This window comes from Muntiacus reevesi, chromosome 13 (assembly GCF_963930625.1).
Source record: "Muntiacus reevesi chromosome 13, mMunRee1.1, whole genome shotgun sequence".
NCBI lineage: Eukaryota > Metazoa > Chordata > Mammalia > Artiodactyla > Cervidae > Muntiacus > Muntiacus reevesi.
Window position 1 is genome coordinate 58492397 of NC_089261.1, and position 15366 is coordinate 58507762.

At 45.8% G+C, this 15366-nt stretch overlaps 1 protein-coding gene across 1 annotated transcript; it reads left to right on the forward strand.

Moving 5' to 3' along the window:
- Positions 1 to 952: 952 nt before the first annotated feature.
- On the forward strand, positions 953 to 14211 carry REELD1 (reeler domain containing 1). Its single transcript, XM_065904694.1, has 6 exons — positions 953 to 1160; positions 3501 to 3723; positions 6608 to 6771; positions 10300 to 10633; positions 12055 to 12118; positions 12930 to 14211. The coding sequence occupies exons 1-6, from the start codon at positions 953 to 955 to the stop codon at positions 13533 to 13535; spliced, it is 1599 nt and encodes a 532-aa protein (XP_065760766.1). The 3' UTR covers positions 13536 to 14211.
- Positions 14212 to 15366: the final 1155 nt, after the last annotated feature.

A 15366-nucleotide genomic window follows, 5' to 3' on the forward strand; every position in this document is an offset into this window, starting at 1 on the left:
GAGTGAAATATCTAAAACTTGTCAATAGGAGAAAAGACAGGAGCTAGCAAAGCATTGCAAATTTAACAATCTCCCTAAATAATTGATAGTTGGCAGAAGATTTGTAGCATTTAACTCTGTAATTTGCAATTAGAGAGATAAGATGCTAAACCAAGCCACCATATGCCAGGCTGCCTGCCCATATTGGAACATCGGGTGTCTCACTTCAGCTATAATATATTACAGCTCACATTGTCCTTGGATATCAGGCAGTTTGTAAGGAGTTCACGTTAGGATTCAAACATTTTCTGGTCTTATTTCTTTGATGTAATTAGCATAGCCTCTCTTTAAAAAGAGGCATTCTTACAAAAAAATTACAAGAAGAGAGTTTAAAAAAGAGGGTTTAGAAATGAAGCACTTCCTATAGTCTGGCACATCTTTTTTTCTTTTTTCTTGCAGTTTCCTTTTTTCACATTTAAACTTTAATTTAGTTGATTTTTTTTTTAGTTAACAAGTTGCTCTAACTATATATATTGGTCATTTCCACATTGATTTTTTTAAAATGCTATTTTAAAGAGCTATTCTTTTTTAAAAAAAATGAAGTATAATTGATTTACAGTGTTGTGTTAGTTTTGGGTATACAGCAGAGTGATTCAGATTTATCGACATATATATATGATATATGTATTCTCATTCAGATTATTTTCCCTTTTAGGTTATTGCAAAATGTTGAGTACAGTTCCCTGTGCTATTGCAGTAGGTCCTTCTTGGTCATCTATTTCCTGTATAGTAATGTGGCGCATCTTTTTTTGATCTTGAGCACTTGCAATCTGGGAATGGGGCACCAAAGGGATTTCAGGGATAAACGCATGTGGGATTCAGTCAGCTCAGGCACCTTCAGAAAGACATCACCTGCTTTTCCTAATAGCACCCGATTGAAGCTGCTGCTCCGCGGGACGCAGGAGAGGGCGGGATGGGGGTGCCCGCCGCCCTCGCGGGCTGGGCCTGTGCCGCCCTCTGCCTGGCGCCCGGCTCCTCCGCCTTCTCCCACGGGGCTGGCGCGCTGGCCTGCGCGGACATGCGGCCCAGGCACATCCCAGCCCGGACTCAGAGCCCCGGGACCCGCCACATCACCGTCCTCACCGGCAGCTCTTCCTACTCACCGGGTGCCACGGTCTCAGGTATGTATGCGAGAGGCTTCCAGACATCCCCCGACGCCCACCAGGAGCCCCCAGGCCCAGGGACAAATTCCAGGTTGTGTTTGTCCCAGGGAGGAGTTTCCCGAGCTATAGTTTGGTTTAATCCTAAGAAGAAATTATGTAGCCAAGAAAGCATGAAATGTTTATGGTCTTTTTGTTGTTGTTGTTTATCTTTTTTACTGAAATACGATTGATTTACAACGTGATATTAACTTATGCTGTACAGTAAGTGACTCAGTTCTATGAGAATACACATTCTCTTTAACATTCTTTTCCATTATGGTTTATCTCAGGCTGCTGAATACAGTCCCCTGTGCTGTACGGTAGGACCTTGTTTATCCATTCTGTGTGTGATCGTCTGCATCTGCTAACCCCACACTCCCAGCCCAGCCCTCCCCGCCCCGCCCCGCTTGGCAACCACAAGTCTGATCTCTACGTCTGTGAATCTGTGCGTTTCATCTGTGCCCTCTTTTAGATTCTGCATAGAAGTGGTATCATATGGTATTTGTCTTTCTCTTTCTGACTTACTGCAGGAGAAGGGATAGGCTACCCACTCTGATATTTTGGGGGCTTCCCTTGTGGCTCAGCTGGTAAAGAATCCGCCTGCAATGTGGGAGACCTGGGTTTGATCCCTGGGTCGGGGAGATCCCCTGGAGAAGGGAAAGGCTACCCACTCCAGTATTCTGGCCTAGAGAATTCCATGGACTGTATAGATCATGGGATCACCAAGAGTCGGACAAGACTGAGCAACTTTCACTTTCACTTATTCACTATGATGGTCTCTAGTTGCAGCCATAAATCATGATATACTTGCATCATTAAAATCATATAACTAATCTTATATTGATATTAATCTTTATAGTAGAAAAGGGTACAAATGGCCTTATAAAAGTTTTTTTGTCTTTATTGTAAGATATAAATATAGTTACCCTGAACAAATGCCCCATATCAAATATGTGTGAGAAATAGACTTTTTTCCTCCTTATTTAAAACTAAAGTTATTTGAGGGGTGAAAAGGGCATTTCCTGCTACTTTAGTTCAGATGCCTAGAAAAGCAGAGTGAGAACTTGTGTGCAGGTGGTTTATTTGGGAAATGACCCAAGAAGCACTGATGAAAAAGAGGGAATAGGGTGATAGGGAAGAAAGAAACACTAATATGGGGTGTGAAATAGAGTGGGTTACTGCTGTGGGCAACACCCTGGGGTCCAACGCCAGTGATGACCCTTTGCGAAACCACAAGATACACAGTTCTGAATCATCCCTCAGGAGAATGGAGGAGGCATAGTCGATGATTGAGGGTCGTCCCCCAGGGGTACCCTTTCCACCATCCACCCCAGCCCCTCCCGACGCACAGACACACACTTCAGAGCCACCCCTGCCTACCTTGGGCCAAGCTCCCAAGGAACCAGCTGGAAGAAAGCAGCAAAGAAAGTCACTGATGTTGAAGCTGGTAGCTCAGTGTAGACAGGACACTATCTATTTCACTACAGGGAACTCAAGCTCCGTGCTGTGGGCTCTGCTCTCTTCTGATGGATGCTGCCTCTTTAGATGGGAATTAGAGGTGATAAATGGAAATAAAATTGATTCTCTCTCTATGGTTTTATCCAATCACGTTGTTCTATTGGTTGGTGTGGGGATTAAAAAAAACACATAAAATGTTATCAAGGCCCTACCTCAAAGAGTTGCATGGTTTACAGTCCTAGCGCTTCTGAATGAGTGTCCTGGTCTTTCTGTTGTGCTATCAATACTGGTTATACTTACACATTTTGAAATTTGTTAATAAGGTATATATAAAGTATGTCTCAATTATAGTTGTTTTAACCATTGTGATTGAGCCTGTTTTATTTTCTGTCTCTGGTGGTAATTTTTGGTTTGGTCATCTTTTTGTTAATTCACTATAACTCTTTGTATATTTGCCTGTTGTATCTTGCAGACATCTTTCTCAGTTTATCCCTTGTGTTCTGATTTCTTCTATGTTGAGAATTTTAAGAAATCATTTTTTTTTCCCCATTATGGATACTGAGGTTTGCTTAGAGAGACACTCCTAACTCTAATATTAAAAACAAAAACAAAAACAAAACAGCAAAAAGCCAAACCATTGTTTCTAGTTCTTTTGTATTTCATTTTTACACGCCTTTGTTCCAAACAGAATTTATTTGGGGTATGAAATAGCACTTCAACCTTTTTCTCCCCCCTAATGAATTGTTTACTTTCTGGGGACTGGACTGGTCCTAAGCTTTTTGTTTTGAAAAATACTCAAATAAAGTCACCCAGTGCTGCTCCTTCCAGGATGTTGACCTTGATGGGCGTTTTCTGTTGCAGTGGCCGTGAGGAGCAGTCGTGATTTCATGGGCTTTCTACTCCAGGCCCGACGAGTGTCTGATCATCAGATAGCTGGCACTTTCGTCTTCATTCCTCCTCATTCCAAACTGATAGCTTGCTTTGAAGAGGCTGACACAGTCACCCACGCGGACAAGTCCCGGAAGAGAAACCTGGCGTTCGAGTGGCGGGCCCCTGCCCAGCCCGTGGGGAACATCAGGTTCTTGTAAGAGAGTTAAGTTCTGGATCTTGGTAACTGCACTTCCACTGTGAAGGGAGGGGACTTCTGCACACACTTCCTTGGTTCCCACCCCCACCTTATAATTAGAACAGGGTCACTGGGACTGCCCTTCCTGGAGAGTCTAGATAGGTGATGAGTTTTTTTTAAATTGCCCCCCACTCCATTCTGTGTGATTATCCATGGTCTAGGAGGGTGTGATGTCGCTTGTCCCTGGGCGCAGATGCACCTTGGCCAGTCTCTCCAGACAATTCTCAGTAGGGGACAAAAGAGCTGCAGGTGGCAGAGTCCAGAGAGAGCCCAGAGACAGAAGCAGACAGACAGTGGATACTTGCCGGGCCCGGGGAGAACTGCTGACAGCTCTGTGCCTCAGCTTCTTGTCCATCACGTGGGTGTGATCATAACGCCCGCCTCGTGGGGTTGTGTAAGGTCAAAGAGCCAGTGTGTGCCAAGTGCGTGAGCCAGTTCCTGGCACACATCAGCTTTATACAAACAGCATCATTCCTCAAAGTGAGATACTGGCGTTGTCCTTCTTTTCAAACATTCACATGCACCAAGAAAGTGAATTTTTTTTTATTTGGTTTGGTTTTTAGGAGAGGGTTTGTGGCTCCCTGGTAAAGAATCACTGCCAATACAGGAGACACAGGTTCAATCCTTGGGTTGGGAAGATTCCTTGGAGGAGGAAATGGTGACCCACTCCAGTATTATTGCCAAGAAGATCCCTTGGACAGAGGAGTCTGACGGGCTGCAGTCCGTGGGGTCACAAAGGGTCGGACACGACAGAACCCACACAGGTGGTGGTGGTGGTGGTCATCCTCCTTAGTTTCCTTCTCCACACCCTTGTGTACAGAAGAGGAGGATGTGCCGGAGGGTGGGGGCATCCAGACCCCAGGCTTCCCCTGCAGGCTGTCCCCTCGGTACTAGGGACTGTGAGCGATGAGGTATGTGGCCCCCACCCATCAGGGCCCCTTTTCCATCCCTTCCTGGTGCCCTAACACAGCGAGCAGGACCCGTGCCCTGATGGCTGATGATCTGGAAAGGCCAGAACCCACCTGACTTTTGGTGTAACTGGCCCCTGCCAGGACTTTGGTTCCAGTGCAAGGTGGTGTATGAAACGCTTGGGTCTGTACAATTACTTTTACTTCTCAAAGCCCTTCCATTTCTAGTTTTTTAATTGTTTTTGCTTTTCATGTACTACTTATTTATTTTTTTAATTAATTTTTATTGGAGTGTAGTTGCTTTACAATGTGTTATTTTCTGCTGTATAGCAAATGGAATCAGCTATATGCATACATATATCCCCTCTTTTTTGAATTTTCTCTCCATTTAGGTGACCACAGAGCATGGAGTAGAGTTCCCTGAGCTATGCAGTAGGTTCTCATTAGTTATCTATTTTATACACAGTATAGGTAGTGTATATGGGCCAATCCCCATCTTCCTCTATTTTTAGACTTACCATAGTAGCTTCTCTGTGCAGCAGTGGAAGTAAATCGGAAGCCATGATCTCCATTGACAGGAACAGGAGCTGCATCACTTATCAGATGCATCTCTGGGGCCCCCACATGATGTCACCCCAGGATCCTTCCCCACCCTAACATCAGCGTGTTGATGACACTTTTACCTGCCCACTCTCTGGGTGACTTCAGCTAAATTCATCATATTTGTATAACTGTCTTCTGAATACTTACAGTGAGAAAAATGGTACTTGCCCGTAATCCCTGCTTTGGTGAAATTTGGGGGAAGGATGAATAAGATCAAGTTGGTACAGATGATTTTTACTGAAGAGAGGCACTATGTATTCAAACTATTATTTAGACTATGAAAGATTTACCTCTCATTTTCAATAGCATTTACAACTCCAATACGATTATACCATTGTACAACAGAATTATAAAATTTTCAGTGAATAGTGTAATTCAATTCACAACACACCAATAATGGGAAATGAGCACAGTTGAAGATGAAACCTTTGGAGTGGACAGTTATCGGTCAGTTTGGTTCAGTCACTCAATCGTGTCCAACTCTTTGCGACCCCATGGACTGCACCATGCCAGGCTTCCCTGTCCATCATCAACTCCCAGAGCTTACTCAAACTCATGGCCACTGAGTTGGTGATGCCATCCAACCATCTCATCCTCTGTCGTCCCCTTCTCCTCCCGCCTTCAATCTTTCCCAGCATCAGGGTCTTTTCCAGAGAGTCAGTTCTTTGCATCAGGTGGCCAAAATATTGGAGTTACAGATTCAGGATCAGTCCTTCCAATGAATATTCAGGACTGATCTCCTTTAGGATGGACTGGTTGGATATTCTTGTAGGCCAAGGGACTCTCAAGAGTCTTCTCCACCACAGTTCAAAAGCATCAATTCTTCAGCGCTCAGCTTTCTTTATAGTCCAACTCTCACATCCATACATGACTACTAGAAAAACCATAGCTTTGACTAAATGGACCTTTGTTGGCAAAATAATATCTCTGCTTTTTAATATGCTGTCTAGGTTTGTCATAGCTTTTCTTCCAGGGAGCAAGCGTCTTTGAATTTCAGTTCTAGACTGAAATTCTAGAAGTTCTAGAAGGGCAGTTCTAGAAGGTAGTTTTTAGTCAAAATGATTCTTAAAGATCATATTTATTCAAGAGAGTAATTGATTTGTACCTGTTGTCTCCTATTTTAATTATTTGCTGCTGTTGAGCTTTTGTTTCTAAAAAGAATGAAGTCGCCCAAGGGAGTAACACGATCATGTCTCTCTAAGTTTTTCTATCCCTATAGACTTGTGTACTTCTTTAACTTTTCGTTTGTTCTCTCCTTTCTATTAGGATGGCCCAAGGTATGACTTAAGGAAGACCAAATCTTCCAATCACTCTGCTTTCTTTTTCTACAGTTTATCTGTAGTCCAGTCATATTTCGTTTACTGGGTGAAGATCGAATCACCTGTTGTGTCTCAACAGACACACAGTAGAGCCCATTCTGACAGCCACGTGGAGCCTGGCTTGCTGATGCCAGCCTCTCGGCAGAGGCTGGAGGACGTGGAAGGAACCATCCCAGGTACCGCTTCCCGCCGCACTTGCCAGCCTGATGGGCAGCGTTCTTTTCACTGTGACTTACACTCACTTAAAAGTGACTCCTGCCAGTTTCCAGTTCCTGGGGCATAAGCTATAGACAGCTGTCTTGGGAGTGTCAACAGTTCCTGGGGACACGATTGATCGCACAGCTGTGGGTGGGGGTTGCAGGCATTGCTTGCAAGTTCAGGGTTCTCTGCAATGAACACACTTTGTCCCACTCAACCTCACAGATGAAGCTGGGCCCTGGAGTGCTGCACCTGAGCTGCAAAATAAAAAATAGCCACTCGCCCCAACCCCCTGACCTAATCAATTTCCACAGTATTTCACCCATTTTTCCAAGGCGCCTGAGACTAAATGGGGAGCACCAGAAATAATCCTTTCTTTTTCTTTTTTAAATAAAAGCTCATCCAATTTTGATCATTACTTTCTGAGGTAGGTAGATGGCTCTTTGCAGCTTGGGTTGGAGGACAGAATCAGGCTGTTGTAATGGCAGTGAATTTTTTTCCAGGCTCATCATGTGACTTTAGATTCGATTGGCCCATGAACTTCTGAAAAAACAAATACAGATAGGCAATGAAAAAAAAAAAACCAAAAAACCTAAGCAGCTAAAGAATGTCTGACCTACCTGAAAATTCCTGATGAAATGGAACTTATTTTCATTATTTATTTCTAGTTAAGTGCTCTGAACAGGTGCCTTCATAAAGGCATCCAATCATTTGTACAGAAGATCCAACCTTTAAACCATTTGATCCCATCTTCCTATATTCTTTCTTTTAATCTGGGCTAACATAATAAGGCCAGCACATGATTTGAATCCCTGACTTTGCTAGTCCAGCAGATCCAAGATCAGAGCCAACCCAGGGCCACCCGCTGCCTATGACCAAAACATCTGTCTTCTCCCCACTGCCCTGCACAGCTCCTCCAACCTCTCCACCTAGATGCTCCCCAAAGCAGAGAAAAGCTCTCAGGGTCTGAGAGCGTGGCCTTAAGAAGACCCTGCAAACCCAACATGGGTTTGAAGTCTCCTGTATCAAGTTATCAATCATGAAAATGTTGCATTTGGATCCCAAGCATGGGTGGGGATCACTGGTGGCTCAGATGGTCAAGAGTCTGCTTGCAATGCAGGAGACCTGGGTTCAATCCCTGGGTCAGGAAGATCCCCTGGAGAAGAAATGGCAACCCACTCCAGTATTCTTGCCTGGAGAATGCCATGGAGAGAGGAGCTTGGCAGGTTATAGTTCATGGGGTCGCAGAGAGTCAGACATAACTGAGTGACTAACACATTTGTTTGAAGATGAATAGGAGTGAAAGTGAGGCTTCAGGAAGACGGGTCCTGTTGATTCTGCAAAGTCTCTCTGATGGGTGACCCTGCTGGGCACCTTGTCCCCGGGGCTGGCAGTCTAAGCAGCTGCAGGGTCAACGTGTCATCAAGTTGCTCACACTCCTTCCCTCTGCTTCTGCCTGTTATCCAACCCGTTCCTCTACACAAACCCCAGTGCTTCCCAAAGGAAAAACGTGTGTGTGTGTGTATGTGTACACGCACATGCATTGGGAGAGGTATCATCTAACAAAGTGGAGTGAATTGCTTTAACTATAAGACTTTGGTAGGTAAATGGGAATGATGAGTTTTCCCATGGGAAGATAGCATATTGTATTTCTCAAACTTATTTTCCAACAGAGCTTTGGGGCTCTTTAGGGTCCTACCTCACCCCACTGGGCATGACCTATTTTTATGCCTCTATGTTTGCCTCCTGACATTTCCTTAAACAGAACTGCTTCTCGTGATGAACTGTTTACCTTCCAAGCGGCAGTTCCGATGTCTCCTTTGATCCTTTGTGAACCTTTCCCCCTTGCTTCTTGGTAGGCAAATGTAATTGCTTTCTTTAGCTCTGGTATTAAAGCTCTGACCAAGCTGTGATTCATGAGGTCGGGCAGGCAGGAGTCTGTCCTCCTAGGTTTTGAGTTCGGAAGCAACAGTTAGCAACAGCATCACTTCTGCATCCCCAGCACCCACAACAAGGCCCAGCATGCAGTGAGTCTGCAGGAAGCATCTGAGTGCATTCAGAGTTCAGGCAGGAGTTAAAAGTGTCATGATTTTTGCTAAATTCTATGTGTCTGTGTACATTTTCTTTATTTTTCACTTCAGTCTCCCTATTTTTGAGTAATAAAGGCATAGGAATAAAGTGTCACGATTTTTTTTGTTATCATTGTTCAATTCAACCCAGTTAGAGCCCTGGCCAGAGAAAGTTCTCCCAGCACTCTTTTTGTGAACAGCATCATGGTCGCCCTGCTGACCATCGGGGTGAACGCACAGTGCACTTTGCATCTGAACCAGGCCCTGGGCTTCATGCATCTACAGCAATGATTTCACTCCCCCCCTCTCAGCAGTTCTACACCCCATGTACCATTATTGGTCTCATTTTGCAAAAGAAGAAACTGACACTCTGGAGGACTTAGCCCTATTCAGGAATTGGCAGAGTAAAGAGCTGAACCCAGACAAGGTCTCCAAAACCTGGGCCTGGTCATTTGCGGCCCCGTTTCTGATGCTCTGGGCCGTCGTGTCCACTCATCACAGATGGGAGAGGAGATAGCAGAGGGCAGTGATCCCGCCTCTGCCCGTAGCCGGGACTTGAGTCCCTATCATCACGGGGGAAACTTTTAGCCTTAATCCCACGGCAAGAAAGACCTAGAGCTTTAAAAAGAAATCTGGTTTTTGTAGGATCCCACCTTTTTTCTTAGCAAGAAGCAGTTTGGGGCAGAAGAAAACAGAGTGGTCACAGTGGTTTCCCTTTCCTCTGATTGCTGACTGTTAAGGATGCACAAGCCCAGGGGCTCCCCTGGGGGTCCAGGGGCTGAGACTTCAGGCTCCCAATACTGGGGGTGTGGGTTTGATCCCGGATCAGGGAACTGGATCCCACATGCTGCAACTAAGGCTCTGAATGCTGCAACTAAGACCTGAAGCAGTCAAATAAATAAATTTTTTTTTTTTAAAGGATGCACAAGCCCAGAAGGGCTAGGAGCTTACTCTTAAAAAACAAAACAAAACAAACAAACAAACAAACAAAAAAAAACCAAGAAAAGCTGGGTGCTTAGTCAGGGGTTTCTATTGCTACTTGGTCAGGGGTTTTTATTACTGAGCCAATGATCCTTCTGTGAGTGCTAAATCACTTCAGTTGTGTCCAACTCTTTGTTCCTCTGGACTGTAGCCCTCCAGGCTCCTCTGTCCATGGGATTCTCCAGGCAAGAACACTGGAGTGGGTTGCCATGTCTTTCTCCAGGGGACCTTCCTGACCCAGGGATCGAACCCCCATCTCTTACGTCTTCTGCATTGGCAGGTGGGTTCTTTTCCACTAATGCCACCTGGGAAGCTCCAGACGATCCTTAGTTGATGCTCTTGAGTGGTTCACACTTGACGGTCTGTCCTCAGGCACCTTGAAGACTCGGGCATTCAGCCCAAGGTCCTAGCTGTGTGCTAATCAACACAAGGATGGTTTCTCCTCTTTCTTTGCAGTGACTCTGGGCCTCCACTTGGCTCCCAGTCTCCCCGTCACTCTTCTTCAGCAGCGCACAGATGTCTCTGCTGTGGCCGTAACTGGAGCTGCAGAAGAGGACAGCTTGGATCCTGTTCCTACCAGTGTTTGGGTGACAGGGCTCCTCGGGGCCACAGAGACTCCATTCCAAGCATCTTCACACACAGCTGCTGTAGTCAGCGATGGCCATCACCCCAGCAGGGACAGCAGCCCAACCCTGGAAGCATCCCTGGATGTCCAGGATCTGGAGAGGCTTGTGGCCCTCAGGGGCTTCTCCGCAGAGAGCTTTGCTTCCAGCTTCAGCACCTGCCACAGGTGATTGATCAGGGATGGGCCATTCGGTACAGGTGGTGGGGTGAAGCCAAACACAAGGGTGCCAAGGAGATGTAACCTTCCTGCTCTCAGATGGAGAAAGATCTCAACCGTATTTACTCTTAAGTGCATGACAAGCACTCATTGTAGAAGGGCTGGGTAGGGAGATTATCTTGGGAAACGGTGCTGCTTTGGCTGAGGTCTCTGAGATGCTGCTATAAATAAAATATAAATGTAGGTTACATATTTAGATACATAAAATTATAAGTATATAATATATAAATACAAAGTATATAAATCAATAAAAGGATTCCGTGGGTCTTTGCTGCCATCCTCACTCACCTCCCTCTCCATTCCCTCTCCAGCCCCCAACTGCAAACTCCAGTGTTTCCAAGAAGTATACTGTTATCAGTACACACAACAGTGATAGGAAGCGAGTTTTTTGATTATCATACGAAGTGAGTTAAGTCCGACAGAGGAAGACAAACATCATATGATATTGCTTATATGTGGAATCTAAAAAAAGTGATATAAACAAACTTATTTACAAAGCAGAAACAAATTCCCAGACTTAGAAAGTGAATTTATGGTTACCAGGGGTGAGGGGTGAGGAGAGGGACAGGTTGGGATTTGGGACTGACATGTACGCACTGCTGTATTTAAAAGAGGTAACCAACAAGGCCCTATTGTATAGCACAGGGAACTCTACTCAGTATTTGTAATAACCTAAATGGGAAGAGAATTTGAAAAGGGATGGGTAGCTGTATAACCGGACCACCCTGATGCACGTGTGAGACCAACGCAGCACTGTTGACAGACTCCGCGCTGTGCCGCGCCGAGCGGCTCCGGCGTGTCCGACTCTTTGGGACCCCACGGGCTGCAGCCTGCCAGGCTCCTGGGGATTCTCCAGGCAAGACTACTGGAGTGGGTTGCCGTGCCTTCTTCTGGGGGATCTTCCCAACCCAGAGATAGAACCCAGGTGTCCCACATTGCAGGCAGATTCTTTACTGTCTGAGCCACCAAGAATACTGGAGCGGGTAGCCTATCCCTTCTCCAGGGGATCTTCTCGACCCAGGAATTGAACCAGAGTCTCCTGCATTGCAGGCACATTCTTTACCAGCTGAGCTACCAGGGAAGCCTGTTAATGGACACTACTTCAATAAAAAGTAAAAATTAAAATAAACAAATAAGTAAATAAATTTCTAAAGGAAAAAACAAACAAACATGGAAGCAAAGTAGGTAGGCAGGAAGAGAGATAAAATAAGACTAGTCATGAATCAATAATATTTGAACCTACGTGGTACATATCTGGGAGTTCATTATATTATTCTACATTTTTATTCTGAAGATTTTTATAATAAAAGGTAAGGGAAAAGCCCAAATACTTAGTGACTCCTTCTCAGCTTTTTTTCTCTTTCTTTTAGGACTCAGAATGATCCAAGCTTTGATTCACTGGAAACTTGTCTGCCCTCGGATAGGGATGAACAGGTAACAGCCACGTTGTACACAGGCAGTGAGTATGATATTTTTGATCCCAGAGAGGGAAGTTCCACACTGGGTGATCATAGCTATTAGACTAGTAACCAAAATCAGTGAGAAGGAGGCCAGGGTGTGATATATACACAGCACTTTTTTCCCTCAATCAATACAGCCTTTCCATTATCCACAGTGTCTCTGAAGTTATTGGCAATTGCAGAAACTGGTGGGTTTTGTGATATGTTTTCCCACTTAGCTTTGGTTAATAATTCCTCTCTCCTCTTCCCCCACCTTCGTAACACTGGCCTCAAAATACCCTGTATGGTCCCAGAGGTTAGATCAATGGGCAGTATAAAATATACATGCTCAATGATTTACTATTCCTTTGAAGTCTTAAAAGGAACACAAAATAAAACATGGTATAATATCCTTACTCAAATTTATTGGGACCTACAGCAAGATTTAATGGTCCCTTTTGCAGGGGTCTTAGCATAAAAAGACACACTCAGAGCTTTCAGCCGTTGGAGATGACAGTCACCCATATTGTCCTGGACCCTCTAATAGGACCCTATGTTTATTCTTGTAACTGGCCTCCATGCTGTGTCGGTGGGGTTTCCATTAGTCTCCCTGTCCTCATCAATAACAAGTGCATATTTATCTGCTTGGGTGTTTTCCTCTGAACTCTTTTAAGAACAGGCATGAGGCTGGGTTTTCAGCTGCTGCCTGGGGTTCTTTAAGGAACTTGGGATAGTTGCAAAGTTCAATAGCTGCTTGGGGGGAAGACTAGCTCCTTTGATTTTTCTTTTTCCGGTTGCTTTTCTAGGACCAGATGAAGGCCTCTAATAGGACAGTGACCAGGCCTCCTTTGTACACTGTCCACCTCTCCCATCCTCGCCTCTGGTCCTCCAGGGTGCTCACTGGACATGGGGCCGGGGCAGCCCCCCCAACTCCTGCCCTCGACACCTCTGCCACCTCCAGGCCCACCACTGCTGATGGCCAGTCCGAGGCATCAGGACCCTCTGCCAGCTTCCTACCTCGGTCAAAGCACAAGGAGCGCAGAGTGGAGGAGGGTGATGGAATGGCTGGGGTGGGAGACCCCGGGAAGACCAACCCAAGACCTGAGCTCGGGCAGGATGGAGCCAGCGCCCCGTGGGGGATCCAGCTCGGGGCTGCGCAGCTGGGCGTCCTGCTCTGCCTCTCCGCGGTGCTGGGCATGGCCGTCGTTGTTGGCCTTCGTTACTTGCACTCCCAGTATTGCCGCAGGCGGACGGAAGTGTCCTTTCCTGAGCCTGCCGGGGATGTGGTTGCCTCGGGTGACGGTGGTGAGATCGTGCGTGTCCGGAGAATTGGAGACAACAGCTTCGTTTTGGTTGAAGGGGAATGCAACTGGATTGCTCCCTCTGTGAGTAGCAAGAAAGCAGTCCTCTGAGAAAACCGTGGTCCCAGGCCTCTCTGGGCTCCCCTTGCACCCTGCAGAGAGTTTCAGCCAGAACGGAGCTACTGAGAACAGTTGATGAGGACAGGGATTCACTGCGCACCCCCTCCACCTGTCAGGGGGCAGTTAGCGGAGGAAGCAGAGCAAGGACAGTTTTATCAACAGAGGGAATTCTTCCCTAGCTTTGTTGTCTTAACATCTGTAATTTAGCGGCATTTTTTTTTCTTCTTGCAATTAGACGTTCTGTTTGAAGACTTAAACCCAACACAATGAATATTGTATAACCTGCTCATTAACTAGACTCCCGTGGCCGCCGAGCTTCCTCCGTTGCCTTAAGGACCCTGCAGAAATAGAACTTCTGTCCCTCCTCAGCGTTGTCAGCCTCGTCACCTCTAACTCTTTGAAAAAAACAGTAACAGTGGAGTTGTGTCTCCTTCAGCCCTCCCTTTGCCTCGCCAAGCCACCCCCAGAGAAGTCTTGTTTTTCCAAACTGGAGTTCAAAGTTGGCTCTGGTGTCATCGACTGAGTGAGTGCAAAGGTATTTTGCCTCCTAGGAAACTCAGACATGTGGTAAATCTGCCATGGAAATTGATCAAAGGCAAGGAAGATTTTGGAAAGTTTGATTGCCATGTTTGTGGGGCAATACACATGCAGCATGAGGCCTGAAACCGGAGAGAGGGGTAAGCAAACCTCCTCTTCAGGTGTAAATGGATCTGAGGTCTCCCATTCATTGCACTTGATGGGAGACTAGGTATCCCAACAACTAGCAGACTTCTTGCCTTTGCCAAAGGTCAGGCTGAAAAATAAATGATAATACCAGCACAGTTTTAAGAGCCTTTATCTGTCTAAGAAAGCATGATGGACGGAGGCCATTGTGACTTTATGAAGATCACTTTGATTTAGCGAGAGTTCCATAGATACCAAATGGGATCAAAACAACAGGTTCAAATATAACTCTTGAATATGGTCGCCTAATATACCACATGAGAATTAGCTGCCTTTTCAGAGGTAAACCTACTACAGCGTCAAGGTCCATTTTAATGTGGAAACAAAAGCACTATAAATTTGGAAATGATATTTCCTGATTGAGTAGCTAAATTGTGTAGGTTGTGCCAAGAACTGTACATAGGTAAATTTTCACATTTACCTCCTACAATAACTTCATGAGGAAGAAGTTCAGTAATTTGCTAAAAAGAAAGAGACATTCGTGACATTGCAACTCAATAACGAAAACATTAAAAAAAAATCAGGTGTGTAGGAAAGGGCTGCTTCCGTGTTTCCAGCCCATTAGCTCACTGGGCATCAGCTCCAAGACTCTCTCCTCCCAGATTCTGGTGTAGACACCTCTGTCCCTTGGCTTCAGGCAAGTACCTCAACGGGCACCCAGAGACCTAGGAGCATGTGGATGTGCTTAGTCGGTCAGTCATGTCTGACCCTTTGCAACCCTGTGGACTGTAGCCGGCCAGGCTCCTCTGTCTGTGGGGTTCTTCAGGCCAGAACAGTAGGGTGGGTAGCCATTCCCTTCTCCAGAATATCTTCCCAACCCAGAAACTGAACCCTTGCCTCCTGCCTTGCAGGCAGATTCTTTACTGTCAGAGTTACAGGGAAGAGACCTAGATGATTGTGTTCACAAATGGAGGTATCCCAGAAATGCTGTGGAGAGAGAGACCTGTCCTGCACTCCCATGGGGACCACAGAAATCCATCCCACACACCCCACCCTCTCCAGAGATGCCCTCTCTCCAAGATTCAGACGAGACATCTCACTAGTGGGGAGCTCCCACCTGGCCACGTCACAGCAGAGCCGGGTGCATCACATACACACT